The sequence below is a fragment of the Hirundo rustica genome, chromosome 1 (genome assembly GCF_015227805.2).
Source record: "Hirundo rustica isolate bHirRus1 chromosome 1, bHirRus1.pri.v3, whole genome shotgun sequence".
Taxonomy (NCBI): Eukaryota; Metazoa; Chordata; class Aves; order Passeriformes; family Hirundinidae; genus Hirundo; species Hirundo rustica.
Genome location: NC_053450.1, coordinates 121989894 through 122006820, shown reverse-complemented (window position 1 = coordinate 122006820; position 16927 = coordinate 121989894). Strand labels below are relative to the sequence as shown.

The 16927-nt window shown below is 37.3% G+C and overlaps 1 protein-coding gene across 1 annotated transcript in view; it reads right to left on the bottom strand.

Annotated features, from left to right (window-relative positions):
• JAZF1 (JAZF zinc finger 1) overlaps positions 1–16927 on the bottom strand; it is a 199433-nt gene that overhangs the window by 24104 nt on the left and 158402 nt on the right. The window contains exon 3 of the mRNA XM_040086692.2: positions 6078–6274. Within this exon, the coding sequence (XP_039942626.1) occupies positions 6078–6274 (197 nt within the window). The remainder of the gene's footprint in view (positions 1–6077; positions 6275–16927) is intronic.

Below are 16927 nucleotides of genomic sequence, written 5' to 3'. Positions count from 1 at the left end.
GGTTACTATTGTGGTTTTGGTTGCTATTACTAGCAAACAATGTGTGGTTTTCTTTCAGCTTTTGCATTCTTGGAAGAGAAAAAGGAAAATGTTCAAGAGGAGGCCCATTGGATTCCTTCAGGAGTTATCCTTGAAGGCAAATGCTATACAGCAGAGTTACAAGAATGATATCTCATGTCACTGAGATAACAGTACACGAGATAACCAGGTTTATTGGGAAAAGTCACTAACTGCCACACAGTGTTTCGCTTCCCAGAATCAAAGCTTCCACAACAGACAGCTCCTAAATGGACCAGAAGAAAGGTGGATCCTTACAGATGAATTTCTGAGTCCCAACTGCTTTTGGAAGGTAGAGAAAGGAGCTCCTTTGTGGTAATATGCAGACTTTCCTTTCCTGTAAATTAGTCACCCAAAGAGGGAACAATGATGTTTTAATTATTTCATCAGCAGTATGAACACTTGTTAACACAGAAGGAAGCTGTAATTTTTTGGTCACTGTTTTGCCACTAGTAGCATTTGAATCCTTAACAAAATCCATCTGAATCAGAGAAGATACTAATAGTCTGAGTTTTAAGGATCTATTAATTTTATTAAGTGAAAATTTATATGTACCTTTTAGAAAATATTCAGCCTTAGAAGATATTCCCTAATGATGTAAATGGGATACGATTCTATTTAATTTAGTTACCTAAACCTGAATCAAACACAAATATATTTAAAATTATTGCAAATACTTAAGAATGCAATCACTCTAGTTATAAAAAGTACTCTTAAACACACCAGGTTCTGTAAATAAGACACTAGGGGAAGACTGATTTTTTTTTAAATTTTGATTGAAAATTAATTGAATTTCACTTTCTGTTACAAAATTATATATTATATTAGGTCATGTTTCACCACTAGTATGATTTATTAGACAAAAATTGGCCCATTTCACATAGTGTGCTCTGACTGAAATAGCGCAGCTTTAGGACCACTGACAAAGCTACAAAGCAATCTTGATTTCAGTTTTAGAACATGTTACATATATCTACAAAATGACTCATTTATTATAAGTCTACTAAAACATCATTCAGATAGTATCCTCAGATGGCAAACAGTAATTTCTACATCAACAGTAATAATTTGATAGCCTCAGTAATATTTTTTTTCAAGTCTCCTAACATTACTTTGCAGAATTTTTAGGCATATTTGATACCTGTTTAGATCTTAGAATTCTTAAAGGTTAAGGTAAATACTAAAAAGTTTCTTTCTTTTTTTTTTACTTCAGATTAAAATGAGTTATCACTTTCAAGTTTTACCAGAAAGGAAAAAAGAAAATTGAAAAGTTAGGTGTTTTCTGTGGGTAGAAAACGGGGTCACATTCATAAATACTGAGACTGGACTGGTGGAAATTTCAAGGAGGTCTGACATATTTATGAAAGGTAAAAACTTTCAAATGCAGTCAATCAAAAATGACTGAACAAATATGACTCCCCAGAAAGGCATTTATCCTAATTAATAAGACAAACCAACAGTTAGTCACCTACTCAAATGACAGCTGTAAATCAAAATGGGACTTGCCAATTCTCTCATGGGGTCAGCCTATGACCACCCATGAAAACTGCACTCTTTCATCTCCTTCCCAAGTGGAAGGGCTGAGAAATGGCCACAGCTGTTCCAGGCAACCACAGCATCCTCAACACTTTGTGCCAGGACTGGCTGCCATCCACTGCCCCAAATGATCAGGCAGTAAATAGGTCTATAAACCTATTAAAACTGCATAAATGTTATAACTTGTAATCTATTAAAATAAAAAATAAACAGGAAAGGATGTCTGAGAGCCAGCTTCTTCAGAGCAAAATGAAATGCTAAGTTAGAGGTTTTCAAATACCTTAGCTTTTTTTTTTTTTTTAGGGGAAGGTGGGAGGGCACAAGACTTAGGGTTGAACTATTAAAAAGCCAGTTGGTGGTATTAAACTCCTGCTTTAGGATTTATAGGAAGGCCAAAAATTCACTCCAGGCTGAAATTTACTCTTCCTGGCCCGGAACACTTTTTTTTTTTTTTTTTTTTTTTTTTTTAAAAAAAGGAAAAAAAAAAAAGAAAAAAAAAAGAAAAAAAATATAAAGGAAAATAATAAACATAAAACAGTGGTTTCAGATGATTTTTGGCATTTCTTCAATGCAGAAGGGGCTTTATATTTTATTTTAATTTTTTTTTTAGTCTGAGATTTATCACTATGAATTACTTTTCTAACTAAAATTGGGAACAAGTTATTTTAATAATTAATTTCCAGTAAGTTACTATCACTGGATCTCTTTTAAAGCTTTTCAGTATGAAGAGATATCATAGCTTTCAAAGGAATGTCGATGTTCTGACTTACACTGAAAAGCCAGGAAGTTAGGGGTGGAAATTCCTTCTGTGAGCCACACAGATGTATGAAAACAGTCAAAAAATTAACAACGTATGTTAAGGGTTCAATGCCAGCCCCATTTTTATCCATAACTAGACTTCATTAGTTTTGTGGGTTTAAAATTGACATTTAAAAATAAAAGCAACATAAGTTTTTGTGACTTAATTGAGTGCTCCTTAAATAAAGAGGTATTTCAGTATTTGCAGACTGCTAACATCTTTCCAAAATAAGCTGTGTGCTGGTGCTACTTTGCTCTATTTCCCTATCACCCTAAGGAGCCTTTATTCCTGATGGAAGCCACTTCTTTTGCTAAACCCTGCCTGTGAACTCTAACAAGACCATTTAAGCCCCACTAAACAAAGTCTCCGGGGAGGAACTATTGTTAAAATAAAAACTGGAGCAAATTTTTAAAGTGAACTTTCTGCAACCATTAGAGGATGTAGGTCCTAAGAAGAAGAGAAAACTTGTTATAGGAGAGGGAACAAAAAGCCAAATGTAAGCAGAGAGCATATGCCAGCCTCCCCGAGGGAACAGAGGGGAGGTACAGAAAATTAACTACTGCATTTCTATTTCCCACCAAAACCACAAACGGGCCATTTCAGGGGACTAACACATCCAGAATCTGAAGACAAATACGTGTCTACCTCACTACCTAAGAGGAGTCTTAAAGAGCACTCTTCTTTGCTGAATATTTCTGCTTCTCCATGAATAATATGTACCAAGAAGCAGGAGGTGCTTACACGTGCACATGAAACATTCTCAGCATTGATGTGTGTCAGTCTGGACTCTGCTCAGCTCTGAGAACGAGGCCCCATAGTCTTTTGGCACAGATTTTTACCGTAAAACTTAACAAACACTCTCTGCAGCCAAAACGCCTTGAACCACTTCTTAGCGGGTTTCACAAGCTAGGTGGGTTTGAATCTGGTCAATACATGGATGAAAGATCATTCCATGAAATTGCACTTCACTGAAAACTTACATTAGTAGCTTAAAACCATCGGGAAGTGGCGAGACATCGCCATGAGGACATGCACAAACATGTGACTGGGATCCAGGCAGCTCCTGGCTTCATCCAAGCCAAGACTAACACCCCTGGCAAAGCCAAGATGAGCAGCATACCAAAAGGGAGGACAGTTCATGGAAAACGGGGCTCAAAAGATTAGTGAGGTTTTCGCTTTTTACGTTGAACAAGAATGACCAGAAACCATATGTGACCGACGCTCTGCTGAGGAACGTGTGTATTTATTCGGGCGCCACCTCACCAGCCTGTAGGGTGTGATTCCTCTCTGGCATCTTGAGTGGCACCACCATGGGCAGTGGCAGTAATGCCAGGCACACTGCTGAGCCCTCAAGAACTATCCAACAACTGAGATAGGAGGTAATAAAAGGGAAACAGGCATTTTCAGAATTTAAAGAATGAATTGGGTCAAAGCAATCCCCTTTTATTTTTCACAAAGTATATGCCTAAAGGAGGATGAGGACAAGGATTATATTTGAATGATAACAAATACGGGGCATAAGGCAACCTAAGGGAAAAAAGCCTCTTGGTTTTCTCAAGTTATCACAACATACATGTTTACCTGCATTCAAAGATGAATTAACAAGAGTTTTCTCGGAGTACAAATCAAACAGGGCTGCATGGAAGGAATACAGCAATACTCTTCATTCTCACTGGATGCAGTGGAGGGTATGCCTGTAGGGCTTGAAAGCTGTGCAGGCACTGTGAGGCTGAAATGTAGGACAATTTACATACTCCAAATTGTTTTCTTGAAACAGATCCTGCCAAACTACCCTTGGTTACATCACCTTGCTACTCAACAGCCATATATACTTGCACTTGAGGGAAAAAGATTTGCATTGACCAATAAACGACATGTAATCTGCATATCTAAAGTTAGTTGCAACCCCTACAGGGCTGCCTCTCCAGGCACTGCACCCACAGAAACCCAGCCATGGCATGACTCTGAGCAGCTCATCTATCTAAGTTAGAAAAAAATCATACACCAAGTAAACACTGGGAAAAAACCTGTAGTTTATCAGAAAAAGCTCAATGCTTACTTTAGGTCCAGAAAAACTTGTAGGATGAGAAAAATGGAAATTCTGGGCTGAGGCTGCTGAAATGCAATGCAGTTAATCGTAAATGTTAAAAAAAGTCTTAAAGAAAGAATATATGTTCTTTGCTACCAGGATGTTACAAACCCTAGCTTTGGAACAGGGGTCCAGAAGGGAACTTGGAACAGAGGGTGCAGAAAGTGGAAGTTGGTATTATTTATAACCTGGCAGGCAGGACTTGCAGAAATGCAGCCATAACAAGCTGATTCTCTTAACTGCAGGTAAAACAACATTCTGACTAACTTTAAAAGTTGGGGAAATATTTAAATAATAAAAGCATTTTGGTAGACAGATGCTGACTTTTTCTCTTTAGTATTTGATGGAACATTTTTCAGAGCGTACATCACTAGCCAACGTTGCTGACGGATGTGCAACATTATACTACCTGACCACATCATGCATTAGCCTTCTCAGGAGGAGCTGTACAAAAAGCAAACAAAAGAAAGAAGAAACTCCTTGCCATCTGTAGGATGTAAAGGAAATGAATCAGTTTGTTTCAAAAGAGGAGATAATTAAGAAAATCTAAAATTTTCTGAATTACATTAGGACTTTATAGTTTAGCTTTTCTCAACGTGCTTCGCTTTTTCATAACCAGGGACATACTGAACAAACACTTCATTTAACAGCTTGCAGACAGAACATCTCAAGGACTGCTACAACTTTTCCATTTAATCATTAATAGTAGGACATGAAATAGCCTATATAAAAACATGTGGCGTAACAGTTTTTCAGGGCAGTGATGCTCATGCGATTTCCTGCTAAGGAGAATATATTGAACCTTTTTATGACAGAACAGAAAAACTCTATTATATACATTTAGCTTTTTAGAAGAAAATACTGGTATTTACTCTGAAGTGTACCAGAATTATTTGACAAGACCTCTACTTAAAGTAAATCAGACTGACTTGGGCCAAGAGATCTGGTTCAGGATAGCAAGCAATTTTCAGTTACTCTAATTAGTGTAAAGAAATTCCCAGGACTTTTACACCCTGGAAAACCACTGGAAAATTAGCTTTAGAAAGAAATATAGATCCCTTTTTTTATTTATTTCTTTTCATGAACATAGTTTCCTAATGAAAGTCATTTCTACATGATGACAGCAGCAGAATATTCCTCCTTGACCGCTTACTATGAATTCCACTTTTCCCCCACCGAAGAAAAAAAAAAAAAAAAATGAGGCGGGGGGGAGGCAGGGAGAGAAATGGGGAAGGTGGAAGATACTGACCACCCTTTAAAATCTTTAACTGACACCATACCATAGGCAGAGCTCTCCTACTGATACATAAGGGGTCTTTTGCACATTTGGCATCTCTGGTAAGGTTAGTTTCTTCACACAGTAATTTCAGCTGCAACATTTAAAATCAGCGTCCTTCTCTGCATTAGCAAAAAATTTGGAAACAAATGCCCAAACACATTTGAGGGACTGCAGACCAAATGTAAAATACCACAAAGCTTTTCTGTTCTGTTTTTTGGGCACTTCTTGTCAATGCCTCAGTATGTCTCCTGTTCTCCAAATGCCTCATAGTAAAACTGCTCCCTTTATCTGGGATGAATCAAAGAGCAGGTGCTTACCTGTAGGAGTACTACTGCGAAACGAAGAGGAGGGAGTGATTGGAGGGGTGACTGGGGGAGTAAGGCTTCCACTGCTGTGGCGAGGTGGAGTAGATACATTCCCACGGGACACTGTGCTTGACAAAGTCAATGAGAGTTTCGGCTGAATCTTCTTCTTCAAAGACTCCTGCTCACGTCGAGCTGCATCAGTCATAAATCTGGAACAAGGACAATCACGAGGATGAGAGCGCTGAACCGCTGTCCACCAGCAAGCTTTAGGTGAAGATAAAGTTTTTTTTGCCCCCAGTGACCCAATGGAGTTTCAAACTCAGCCATGACAAATTCCTCTACAACACACAATTTTACAGAATACAAACTTCTTCATCAACAGCTTTGTGTGTTCAACATCTGGGCCATTTCCTTCTGATTTCAATAAAACTTACATTAGATACTTGCATCATGTGCAAACACAAGAGTTTTTTAAACTCCAACCAGAGCTCAGCATTATAAACAATAATATAATGACTGTACTCAGTTCTTTACAGCAACTACATTCAATCATTCTGTGAAAAAGTAGCTGAGAGAAATGTTAGCACCAAATGACCTTCAATCTGATGGTCAAAGGAATAGAATTAATTACTTTGGGTAGATACATAATTTTCAATAGGATAATCACACATCACTTTACTAAGGGTTTTAGATAATGTTGCCTGGCATAAAAGATGTCTAAATTACAGTTCCTAAAACTAGAGTTCCCAGCTCTTGAAAACCAAATGAGGTCTCTCTGTAGAGCTCTGTACAGGCTGCTGAAGGCCTAATGCAATTCAAGGTTCATCTCTGTAGGGTGCTGAGAGGGACTCCCACCAGCATGATGCAAGGTGTGCACCAGTAGTGCTGTAATTCCAGCAGTGCCACTTTTTGCATAGGATATCTCATCTGGAGTAAAAAGTGGTGGTTTTTTTTTTTTTTTTTTTTTTCCTTTTTTTTTTTTTCTTTTATTCTGATTCCTTTCAAAAGGGAACAAATGAACTGAAAAAGACCACTTTTATTCCAAGTATATACAAAGAGTTATACACCAGAAGACCTGATGCTGCTTTATGCTGACATTCAAAGCATCGCTGCTGGAACTTGTATTAACTCTCACTTGAAAAGAGTGGGGTTCCCCAACAACAAGATCTCTGCAAGTCAGGCTTCATGACATTTGAATCCTTTCTCCTTCCCCTCCACTACATATGGATATACATTAACAATTATGGGTATCTTGGAGGATTCCTAAGACAAGCTAAAGTAAATCACTTTGCCAGTACAACCCTCTGCCCTTGAGGCTGAAGTACAAACTACGCCTGCCAGTGAATAAAAACAATACGCACTAACTCATGATACAGAATAAAAAGTTAAGTTACACCCAGGCATTTGTTTGACCCTAGTCTCAAAACACTATGGTGTAAAATTTTAGGTACCATTAGAGCAATAAAGATGCATCCTCTCTGTCCACACCATGAAGCCATTAATAAGTGGATCTTTGCCATGATAAGTAACATCAACTCACAGGGATTAATAAACAGGTATGTGATATGACAGCTTATCTTCTTTGAACTGAGACAACAATACATCACGTCAAGCCCAGATGTGGCATTTTTATGAAGTTAATATTTTAAATGCAGATTTCCATAGGAACAGTTGAGTGCTAAATTTCTCTTATTTAACCAAGGGTGCAGATGATACTGACAAAACAGTCCTCAAATGGAAGGCTAAATTTCATACAAGAAAATATAAGTAAAAGGATCTTAATAAACTGGTCATTCAGTAAATATTTGCTTTCCTTTAACTAGGAAATGTCTAATTCACTATTTTTGCAATTTGTACTATGATGTATGCTTGCTTCTGGATGGGAAGCCTTATTCCTTAAGAAAATATTATGGTAACATTATAAATCCTTGAAAACTTGGAAGATAATTTCAACTGTGAGATATTAAAAGCAGCAGCATGAAAGCTGCTTTTTAGTAAACTCAGCCACAAATAACAATGTTAAAATAATATTGAGTTATAACCACTCTGGTGGAAGTCCATAAAAATCAGGAAAATGTGAAGTTATAACTGAAACTTCTCCCTGTCCTCTTAACTCATTCCCATTTGGGCTAAGCATGTGAAGTATATTCCAAAATGTCATTTGTTGTCTACACTGTGAACCTGAGAGAAATGGAAGGCAGAGTCTGTTGAGAAGTTCAGTTTTGAATATCTCACGTATGGAATTAACCTTTCCAGATCCAAATAGTCCCATACATGTTTGCTGAAGCACTGGCAGTGCTGTGGGTTTGAAAATGAAACTTGTCTAAATGGATTAAAAGAAAACATTTTTCAGTATTTTAACTGAAATCCAGTATTATATGTGTCTGACTATGGCAGGGTTCTTCAAAGCTTAAAATGTAAGCATTGTAATGATGCTATAGAACTACATTTACAACTAAGTCTTTAATTTTCACGTTGGAAGTATATTATGGTTGCAACATCAAGTTGTTCACAAATGAAACATGCCGGAATTGGGGTTGAAAACTGGTCTCTAAATTACATGCCTGCATACAATTTTCCCTCCCTCATTTAAATGCATAAGATGACTGGGAAACAGGAAATGAACTGTAACTAAAAAAGGCTGCTGTAAGACCACTTAGGTTAAATCCCATCTTCTTGATAGTCTGTCTCACCATCTTCATCTCCATCTCTCTGCTGAGCAAAGCTAACTCTGCTATTTTCAAATTATTATCTACACAAACCTGCCCCTCTAGTTCCACCACTGGGCACATTTCAGTCAGCTTTTCAGTTACATACGATTTTGTTTACACCTCATAATCCCCTCTCTCTCAAACCAATACATCATAGGGGTGCAGTGAAACAAGGAGGATCATTCATCTCCCAGCCATTCATTGACCGTGTTTTGAAAAGCATGGCGTTTGTGTGCTTTCTTGCCAACAGTTCAGAACATCAGGCAGGAGCAAACTCTTTCTAAAGAAATCTCTTCTAAACCCATTTTTTCTTTCCTCACCCTTTCAGCCTTCCTAATTATTCAACTCCCAGCTTCAAAAAACATAGGTGCAGCGATTTCTGAATCAAGAGCTTGCAGCAACTGTAATAAACATGAGCAAAATATAGTTTTCCCCCCCCTCTCCTCATTCCCTGGAATGGTTCAAGTATTTTTATTGAAACTTTCCCAAGAAATTCAGCCTGAAGGAGACACCCAGCATGGAAAATTTCAGCCTAAACAGATGAATGCTGGCAACATAGGCAACTGAAACAGTCTTATAATGGAAAGTGTTGCACAACCTTTCGTATAGGTGGCAATATAATACAAACAGTGTTAGCTCTGGTTACCAACAAAAAAAGCCACAAAAGGCAGAGTTTATGCTCAAATTAAAAAAAAAAAAAAAAAAAAAAATTCTAATCAAACCTTTTCCAGAATTTCTACAACTTGTCACCCCAAAAGTTTTGGAGTCAAGAATGAACAGAACATAGTCTTAGAGTTTTCCTTGTGCTGTTAGCATGCACCGTGTCACGATCACGCCCCAGCGTGACTCACATGATGGTGTCAGAGTTAGTTTATCGTAAGACCTATGCTACACACAATGCTACGGCAGCTGAAGAGCATACACCCAGACTGAGGGTAAGGTAAGGGTTATAAAAATGAGCTGCAGGTAAACTGAAGAGGAAAAAAAAAGAAGCCAGGTTACACAGCATGAAGTACCCTTTCCTCCTCTTCCTCACTACTAAATCTTGCTGATGCAGGAAGTCAGCTGCTTGGGCCAGCTGTTTGCATGTCCACAGAAATTCACACTCACAGTAAAGAAGGTGCATCACAGCTATCTGGTTGGATTTGAATATTAATATGCTACATTTAGTTTCTTCATGATCTAGTCTCTTAAACATATACCAACAGAAGATATGTCACAATCATGGGTCTACTGTTCTCCAGTGACCACGTGCACAATCAAGAGAAGGGAGGGGGATTATTCTGAGCTTGCATAACAAGCAGATTACACCACATAGAGACTCAAGCACAGGATTGCTCCACAACACTGTCCCGCTGCACACAAGCTTCAGAAAAAATGTACAGCACTACCTGACAGTGACAAATACACCCTGTCCTGTGCCACACCACTGCCAACCAGTACTGATGCCTTCATGCTTTCATGTTTTCCAGATTCTCTACTGCATTAGTATACAACTCTGAACTTCATTTAAAGTGTTAGCAAGTTCTCTTCACAGTTTAGTTAGACAAAACAATCCTTTTCCAGCCTGAGAACCAGGCTGCAACACCATTACAGCTTCAGGCCCAAAAAGTATAAACAACAATGAACTGAGGAGAGCAATCTGGGAGATGGGGCTTTACAACTTGAAGCTTTAATTGGACAATTAACCCCAATATGTAAATGGACCAAAACTAGTACAAGTGTGAAAATGTGTGACCTGCTGTCCATCTTGGGTGTAGCTTTGCCCAGGCTCTTGTACTGCCCAAGGTGTATCCTTTGAAGGCCTTTTTAATAAATGCCTACTTTATTCCCTTAACATTGTCTAGTCTCTATTCTAGGTAGCCTCTCTAGGCATCAGTACTAGCCACAACAGGGAAAGATAGCAGAACAGAATTAGTTCTGACCTTTTCTCATTACCAGATAATCATGGAAAAACATTTATGGTAGCATTCAGGTCATATTCATGTTTGCCTAATTTGGCTAACCTGCCGTGGGAAAGCCTGTTATCTTTACCAGAACATGAGAACATGCTGAGCTTCCATCACTTGTACTTCAGCAGACTGCTCCTTAGCCTGACACTTGCTCAACTTCAAGATTGACTGGAAACAGGAGAAAAAAAAAATTCTTGGCGCGCTATTACAGATTTGCGCTGCCTTGTGGTGGTGTTATATTTAGATAAAAAGTGGTCAGATTTACTTGACAGATGGGGCACACATTAGCTTGCTGCCTACTAAATTACATACATACATACATGAAAGCCTCACAATTCTCTCGCTATTCTTTATACCCACCAGACCAAGGTCCTTGCTGTGTCTGTTTTCTCCCTTCAATCTTTTCCCATTTTTACCCCAAGATGTTTATGCTATTCCTTGTCCGTGCCGTACCAAGAGAAATAATGAGGTGGGGGTGCTAATTTTAGCTTTCAGTCTTTGTCATCACATTAGCAGTGTTTAGGAAAAATAAAAGCTAGGATGGAAAGTACTTCTAGTTGTACAGTATTTTAAAACTTCAGGAGATTTCTACTTTGAAGAGGGATTAGGAGAATCCACTTCTCAAGGGATGACCCCATTTCAGTAAGACAGGATTCTGTGGACTCCTCAAGTCAGGAGCTTATCTTTTGTAAAGGCAGCAAGGTGGCTTTCATTTAACCAATGCCAGAAAGAAGAGACAACTGTCAAGTTGAACATCTATTGGGTCAAGGACAAATCTGGTGAAATCTAAATGGGGGGAGTTCAGCAGTACTTGTTCACAGACAAGTTCACAGACTTGGGCTGTCTTGCGTCCTGGAAAGGATGAAAGGCTTTTCTCAGTTGAATCTGAACAACACTGGGCCAAAACAAAGAGAATCAATATTCCTCAGTAATGTCTTGCCGCACTATTTATGTGATCATGAAGAAAGAAATAAATGAGCAAGTTTTAGACCATCCATTAACTCAAATAATTTGATGAACACCCTTGAGCACTTTCACATATTGCTCTTTATAGCGTGAGGAAAACAGAAGTATTCCTCAGCTCTTTATAGACCTTCTGCTTCACAGAAGCTAGCAACAAACTTTTTTCCTTAGAGATCTTTCATTATAGTTGTAGAAAAACCCTAAATAGAAACATCAGTGTGAAAACCCCCCATTAAAACCATGCATAATCCCGTCTCACATGCCTTCATGCTATTTAGATTACAGACTATTTGCATAGTGCTAAAGTATGTGATTCATAAAAAACCCCCTTTGGAATGGTCTTGCTTTTTTCCTAATTTCACAAAAAACGTAACAAGTGGGGAAGAAAATAATAATCCCTTCCCAATTATTCTCTCAAACCTGTATTGGATTTCACAACAGGCACTAACCAGATCAAACAGATCATTAAAGGGCATTTCTAAGTTTCTGGAAAGAACTCTTCCAGCCCAGTATTTATGGCAGAAACACCTCACATCTGTGTAGGACTTCAGCATGCTCATTCACTGAGACCAGGTCTTAAAAGGGAATTCAGTGTTCATTCTCAGTGCCACTAGTATTCAGACTCATCTATTGAAAACTTTTTCTGTGTCCTAAATATGGAGTATTTATGACAAACTGATGAGTATCTTAGACAGATAGGACAGAATCAGATTTCTTTTTATCATTAGCCTTAGGGGTAAGTAGTCGCCTGTTCAATTCTTTCATTTCCATTATTCAACCAGTTCTCTCAAGATGTAAAACTGTTACTGCCACAAAATCAGCTACAGAGTAATACATATTTTTTTTCTGAATATCTGCATCTTAAGCCAATGTAGTAGAAATTATTAGGCTGCACATGTACCTTAAAAAATTTAAATTGCACTTCTGCCTCTTCACTGAAAGACTCAAACACAACTTTCAATCACACTCATTGCTGTCAGTAGATTCAAGTCTGCAACCTTAGAAAATCTGCTAAATATGAGCAAGAGTTCAGTGGGTTTACTTTAGTTGTCTGCTCTTCATACATTCTTAAAACATACAATAAGACACAATAAAATATTCACCAAGGAGATATTTTGTGCTTCTAGCACGGAAAATTGATTCACAAGATTGAGTAATTACATATCTAAATGTGTAAGTGGAGCTAATGGACAGTGATATGCCAAATAATCTATTACCACTCAAACAGAATAAAAATAAACCATCCCAAATCATATAATTGCCTACAGTAAAGCATGTGTTTACTCACTGTAAATCAATACAAGGCAGTGTTGAAAGCAATGGAAACAAATTTTATCTCTCTTGATTCTGGGAATACACAAAAACATCAGTGCGAATTACACTTCATACTTTGGTTAACAGAAATACCAAACACTGAACATAAGCCCTAGCTTTCCATTTTATAATTATTTACTATACTATATGTAACATATTAAATTCTTATGATATTAAATATATGGATTTTAGTATTTTCTCTTTGGAAAGGAGCTGTTTTTCATCCTTTTATTTTTTTCTTTATTCTGTTTTCTTTTTCTTTTCTTTTATTCTGCTTACACTTATTTTCCTATATCTTCTTTTCAAGAAGCAAAAAAAAAAATATTTAATTTAAAATTAAAACCAAACAAACACAAATCAGTGTTCTGTGTTCAGCCCATCACAAAAATAGCTGTTTACATAAAATTCAAATGTAGGATTTTTTTTGTTGTTTGTTTTGTTTTTTAGATTACACGATACTTTCACCTTTTCTTTCTTGAATTTAGGTAATAGAGCAAATTTTTTAAAAATGAAGGCTGTGTTTTATTTTATATTAGTTTTAAATTGTTAGAAAAAATGCACACTGGGTAGATAACCTTCGAACAGTAACATAATCAGAGCAGATGCAGTCTTATTTTAGACAATTCATTCATAATAAAAATTCATTACTTATTCCCTCATCTGATGATGGGCACTCAAGGAGAACCCCACACTGTCTTTCTTATGTTCTTAAAATAATAAAAAAAAAAGACATTACAGTGTTTAAAAGGAAGAAAATTAGAGCTCACAAAAATTCAAGAGAACAACAGTAATTTCCAAAACATTAGAAACATACAGCTAGTTCTCTTCCCTTCCCCTCCCACACCCTCCCCAGATTTTTCCACCCTATCTTGAAGAAAATGAGTGAGTTTCAGAAAGAAGCTATAACTTAGCTGCATCTTCAAAATTCTGTAATTTCCATGGAGTGAGAGGCAATAGCTGAGAAAAAGAGATACTTGATGGAGGTAACTAGCAGGAAGGCAGCAAGCACTTGATATAGTTTGGAGTAATATTTTCACCTCTTCTACAAATGCAGAGAGTTTAAAAAGTCATGAAAACCTGCACATCCGATGGAAGTGCTCATTATGCTGTGTTCTGCCTCGATATCAACTTATTTCTTATCAAACTCATTCCAGAGTTTTGCCACTGGTGAAAAGGAATATTTGGATGGTGTAAAACACTTGCAGAGTTTCTTGCAGTTGGGGCAGATTTTTAAGATTCTGCAAGCCTTTAGTGTAATGTAGCAGTTCTTATTTCAAAAATCTCCTCCCTGCACTCACCAAGTGGCTTATTGGGACATATATCAGCCTTGGCTTTGCTTGCAGCCACTAACGAACGAACCAGCCCTTGCCTGCTGCTAACGACAGATACATTATGCATTATTGCCTAATTAATCGTTGACTATAACATCATGAATCCTTAAATTTCAGTTCATACCCTTGTTAATATACAGGAATAATGTAATGTCACACAGCCATAAAATTTTACAGAGAACGAAATGAGAATCCTAGCAGACATAAATAATGTGACACGAAAAGCAACTTCTTCCTTCAAAGTATTTTTAAACCACATAATTTAAAAAATGCATCATGACAGTTTTAAAATTTGCATAATAGAAACAAAACCTTTGAATTATTTTTCTTAGTATGACTAAAGACAGTCTCAGATAAATGAATACTGATAGCATCTTTTCAGTAATACTCTAACTTAACCTATCAGTTATTAAATTTAAATATTTTAAATACTGTTATTTCACATTTTATGACTTATTAGACTCCTCTAAGATTTCACATGAATGAAATGCAAAATTATTGAAAGCAGAGTAAAAATTTAACTCTTACTTTAGTGAATGTACAGGGGTAATACATTGTGTATGCCTTCTTATTTGTAGAAAATATAAAGTTTAATAAATTACTAATGCCTTTGGAGAAAATGGAATTAAGCAACCCGTAGAATAAAAAAATAAAGGGTCTTTATGCTCTAAATTTGACTTGAATCTCAAGACAGTTCTTATGTGGGACTAAGTAGTGTACAAGCCCTGTTCCGGCTCTCTGCACAGGCTCCAGTACTGACAGATTGCCTAGTTCCAGTAGCATGTTTTATGTTCATATGTGCTTAACCTAAAGTACTGTATTTTTTTCCATTACTGGTCCACCCTTTTTCCTTCTTGAAGAGCTTATTGTAACTATTTATGTGAAAACAATTTATTTCAGTCAGCCCTACAGAGAAGCAGATCTGTGTATGCATGACACACACTTTTACTGTTGGACTCGATTTCATTTTATTGACGCCTCAAGGACTTTTAGCTTTAAGAAGCAGGGAGCTGAAATGTCAGATATTTTATTCTTGTAATGTTCCATTTATGTCCAGCTATTCTTGTGTCATTCTGTGTTGAGTTCTCCTGAGAATTCAAGTCAACACCCAAAGATAGATTCATCATGCAAGAATTTAAAAATAGATATTATCACAAAGCATTGCTTATTAACTCTAAGGAAGTCTAATATCAATTCTGCATAAATAAAACAATCTTCAGTATTTTATACAGTATTAATCAAACATATTAGCCATCACATTTTTCAGCCTTTCAGAAATGTATCACATATACAATGACTGCACTGGTTCCTCCAGGCAGTAAGTAATCCAGAATACCCATTCAACAAAAATATGGCAAAAAGAAACTGATAATAAGATGCACAATAAATTAATTTCTAAATTAAAACTAAACTGAAAACAGATGCTGTTTTTTCTTCCAAAAACAGAGACACCAGAGTCACTCACAATGCACTCACAGATTGATTTTTAAAGAAACTAAATCCATTTGTGAAAACACTGATACAGAACATGATTCTCCAGTTGGGAAAGAGCATTCAGCTCAAAGATGTTCTCCCAAGCTTAAAATGTAAGGGCAGATTTAGATGGAGAAACATTTTTTGAAACTGATTTATAAATCTGTATTCAGAGGACTGGGTGGGGTAAAGCTTATAATGGAAAATTGCAGCAATCTTAACATTAGGAATGTGAAATGTCTGGACTTAATAAACCAAGTTTTCAGGCATCGTGAATTGTTTGAAAGGATGATAGCAACTTACAAACAATTCAGCCCCACTGAAATGGCAAATTGAACATTCCCAATTCTTCGGGCTCTGCTGCAATGAGTCACACATCCATAAAATAGCCAACACGAAAGATTCCGCCTTGAAGGTAACAAAGTTCAGATGAAGACAGACAAGGAAAAGCGGAGATGGAAAAAGACCACCATCACATGTGTGTTTGCTCTCTCATACAAATGAAATAACGAACTTGTATTTCGGTAATTATGTGCTATTTTAAAAAAATGTACTTTTCTACACTTTAACCTGATTTGACTGACAAAGTTAACAGTTCATTATGTAACCATCACTGTTTTAGTAGTTTGGGGAGGGGGAAGTACCTAAGGACTAAGAATAGATCCTGAGGTTCCATTATTCAGCTGTGAGGCATAAAAGCAGAACACTGATTTGCATTCTGAAATTTTGTCCCTGTTAGTCTCGCAGTGTGCTATTGCACCAGACCCAGGCATGTATGGGAGTGCAGCAAATCCCCCAGTTTTGCTCAGTCTAACAGGAAACCGTTCCCTCGCATCCCTCACTGGCAGCCACCCTCCCACCTCCAGCTCGAGTGATCGATGAAACCAGCAAAGCCCTGCTAGGATGCAGAAGAAAAGGACTGACATCCGAATAGTTAACAATGCACTGCCTCTCAGGCAGACAGCAGGGAAGTTCCTTCAGCCCTGTTTGATCTGCTTCGCTGGCATTAGTGCAGAAAGCCGGTTTTTCATTAGGTAACCAAAAAAAACCTAACCCCAAAGTTGCGATGCAGCCTAAGTGAGGTTACAAACGCACCCTAACACAATGAATGAAAATAG